This window comes from Belonocnema kinseyi, chromosome 5 (genome assembly GCF_010883055.1).
Source record: "Belonocnema kinseyi isolate 2016_QV_RU_SX_M_011 chromosome 5, B_treatae_v1, whole genome shotgun sequence".
In the NCBI taxonomy this organism is placed as follows: Eukaryota; Metazoa; Arthropoda; class Insecta; order Hymenoptera; family Cynipidae; genus Belonocnema; species Belonocnema kinseyi.
The window spans coordinates 100411868-100415628 of NC_046661.1; the positions used below are offsets into that span (position 1 = coordinate 100411868).

General features: G+C 28.9%; 1 protein-coding gene across 1 annotated transcript in view; it reads left to right on the plus strand.

Moving 5' to 3' along the window:
• LOC117172575 (zinc finger protein 271-like) overlaps positions 1-3761 on the plus strand; it is a 49152-nt gene that overhangs the window by 40886 nt on the left and 4505 nt on the right. Inside the window, exon 11 of the mRNA XM_033360645.1 lies at positions 2010-2185. Coding sequence (XP_033216536.1) covers positions 2010-2185 — 176 coding nt within the window. The remainder of the gene's footprint in view (positions 1-2009; positions 2186-3761) is intronic.

The following is a 3761-nucleotide window of genomic DNA, read 5'->3' on the forward strand; positions in this document are numbered from 1 at the left end:
AGAGCTCCAAGGAGATTATGTTGAAAAATAAAAAAAAATTTACCCAAAAAAATTGTTTTTATACTTCATTCTAAGGACTTATTGAACTACCCTCGTATCTCCCTAGTCATTTCTAAAAATCTTCCTTTTATGCCCATTTTCTCCATCTTTCCCCACAGCCGTTTTCTATTGACCTTATCAAATGCTGCCTTGAAATCTACAAACTCAGTGTAAAATTTCCCTTTCTTCTTTCTCAGTCTGTTTTCTACAATTGAGTTGAGCACAAAGACTGTTTTCAGGGTTCCTCTGTTACTTCTGAAACCTGCCTGCGCCTCCGTCAATTTCTCCTCTTTTTTCAGCCACTTACTCAGCCTCTTTGCCATTATCGATGTCAAAATTTTATAGCCTATATCTAATACAGATATTCCTCTATAATTGCTGGCTACATTCTCATCGCCTTTTTTATAGATGGTGAATATCGTCGCTATCCTCCAATCCTCTATTAGTTTCTTTTCTTCCCACCGGTCTTTAATTACGAAGTTTAGCTCCCTCCTACCCTCTTCCTGTAAGTTTTTCAAAAATTCTGCCGTGATTCCATCCTCACCTGCTGCCTTGCCTGCCTTCATATTCCTTATAACTTCGTTTATTTTCATGTCGTCTATCAATTTGTTCAGGTCTTCGTTGCTTTCTTCTGTTTCCTCTAACTCTATGCTCTCTTTCTCCTCCAATTCTAACTCTTGCTCCTCGACCAATCCTTCTAAAAGCTTTCTAAAGTGGGCTAGCCATTCTTCTTTCCCTATGGTGCTGCATAGGAGTTTCTTCTTCCTCCTGTACCAACTCATATTAAACCACCACTCAGTGATGTTTCTGCTTGTGGCTACTTGTCTCTGTTTATCATCTAGCCAATTTTTCACTAATCGCTCTCTTAGATCTGCCAGCTCTTTTCTGCACTTCATATATGCGACTTTATTAGTCCAGTCTCGTTGGTTCCTGAACTTGTGTAGTAGCTTCAACAGTTTCCTTCTCATTGCTCTGTATTCTCCTGTGTCCCAGGTTTATACGTTTACCTGCCTTCCTTAAGCCACTCTTTCTAACCATGCCTGCTGCTTTTGCCGCCTTATTAATTACTTCTGTAAAACTCTTCCATCTTTCTTCTGGTTTGTCCTTTTCACCTGGTACCCAATTCATCCTTTCTTCCTTCCAGATCTCCTGCCATTTCGTATTGTATAATTCGGTCTTATCGTCTTTCCATTTCATGTTCGGTTGTCCTCCAACGTTTTTTGCTTGCGAATTAATTTCTTCAGACCATTCTAGCCTGTATATTATTGGTAGGTGGTCTAATCCTTCTTGTGCTGTTATCTTCATACCTTTAAACCATCTTGGTGTATCCTCATCTTCTGAAATATTTTAGGATATTTTAAAAGATTCCAAGGCATTTTCAAGAGATTTAAACATTCTCAAAGGATTTCCAAAGGGAAATTTATTTGAAAGAATTTAAAAAAATTTGCAGACAGTTGTTAAGAATTTCTTAGAATTATTGAATATATGGAATGGTTTTATACGACTTTTATAGGAATTTTACAATATTTTAATGGATTTCGAAGAATTTATTCACAACAAGTTAGGGATTTGGTAGGGTTTTACAAATTTCAAGAGATTTTTGAAAATCATTTTGAATTTACGCTGAATTCTAATAAATTCATCCCGAATCCTTTTAAATCCTTTTGAATTTTTGTAAATTCAGTCAATTCTACTCAATTCAATGGTTTTTGAGAAAGTTTTTGTTTTAATTTAATAAATTTTCTTGTATAGTTACACTTACATTTTGTAATAGTACGACTTGATTTTTTAATTTTCAATCTTTCAAAATTTCTCTGCTTTATTGGCAGTATATTTAAATATTCTGATTACATCTATTTATTATATTTAAATATTAAGCGTCACAAAAAACATATATTTTGATATTTTCAGTAATTAATTTTTATTTAAAATTACCTTAAAATAAAACAATCGATCTCCTAAAATTACAGTCGATTCTTCTGAAATGATAGAACTCAGAGAAGATTTAGCGACCGTTGGAGGTGAAACTCTGCGTGCAATTCGAATAGAAGAAGATGATATTATTACTGAAGAATCATTAGTTGAAGCTCAGGAAAGTGACGGAAATCTCGAGGAGGAGATTGCTGAGTCAGAGTTACAAGTTCAGGTAAATTATTATTTTTTATTTTTAAATAAAACTATTTTTCATGGTCGCCACTCGACCAGCAAAAGCTGGAAATTGATATTGAGTTTATTTTATGACCGGAAATTGTTTTAATTCTTAGTTTTATACTTAAAATGCAATACTCTTAGATTCAAATATAAAAAATTGTTTGGTTTTGAGTTTAAATTATTCATAATGTATCATTTTAAAATCAAGGCCTTATTTGTTAATAATTATTAATTCAAAATTAAATTATTTTATTAGAAAATTTTATATGTATTAGATGATTTCAAATTTATATTTTTAAATTCGACAATTCTTATATGTTTAAACTATTCTACTTTAATATAGTTTCAAATTTTAATATTAAAAATGAGATAGTTTCAAAATAAAAATTATAATAATTGAGGAACTTTCAGTTTGAATACATCCATCAATATTCTGAAATTAATTCCTTTAAGATTATTCAAATTTGTTTTAAATTGAAAACCATTTTTAATTGAGATTGAAGTCTTTATATTGCATATTAAAAAAAAATGTACATAAAATAACTTTTGAGTTACAAGTTATGAATAATTTTTGATTGAAATGTCCAAAATGGTTTGTTTTTATATTTAAATTGTTAAAAGTTTCAGAATTAGAAATGAAATGATCAAAATCTAATAATTTGAGTTATATCTTTTAAAATTTGGCACTTTTAAATTTAAAACATTCGATATTGAACAAATGTGAATTTAAACGTTATTGTATATTTTTCAACTAAGGTTCCAAATAATTCATTTCTTTTTTATTAACGACGCTAAAAATGTAACAATTTCAGTTTGATACTTTGAAAGTTGGGCAATTTTAAGGAAGTTGCTTATAATATCTTTCGTTAAAGAATGAGGTATTTTGTTTAATATTTGTTTTTTATTTCACTGAAAATTATTAATTTTTTTACTGAAAATTTACCCATTCTAGTTAAAAACTTGAACTATTTTGTTTATTTTTTCTTTTATATTTAAAATTAATTTTTTTAACTGAACTATTCAATGTTTGGTCGAAAATTTATCTTTTTTCACTTATTTTAGTTGAAAATTAAGCTCTTTGTTTGAATATTACATTTTTTAACTGAAAACTTAACTATTCAAATTTTGGTCGATAATTTATTTTTTTATAGTTAAAAATTAATCTATTTTTTTTTAAATTAATCTTTTTGATTGAAAATTCAACTATTCTAGTCAAATATGATCTTTTTCGTTAGAAATTAATCTTTTTGGTTTAAAATTCAACTATTTAGTTGAAAATTCAAGTATTTTGTTAAAAAAATCTTTTTTTGATAAAAAATTAATATTTTTGTTTTTCAACTTCATCAGTTTGGTTATAAAAATAATTATTTAACTTTTATTACTTCTTATAACTTCTTTATAACTGTTAAAACAGACCATTACCTTCTGATCTCAAAAATTAACTTAGGTCGGGGTTGGAGGAAAAAGAGACCCAAGAAAGCAAAACAAACGCGAATCAAAATTGAGAACCTACAAAAACCGGATGCGCGCATAGATTTCCAAAATAAGATAATCGAAAGCATAGATAGGGC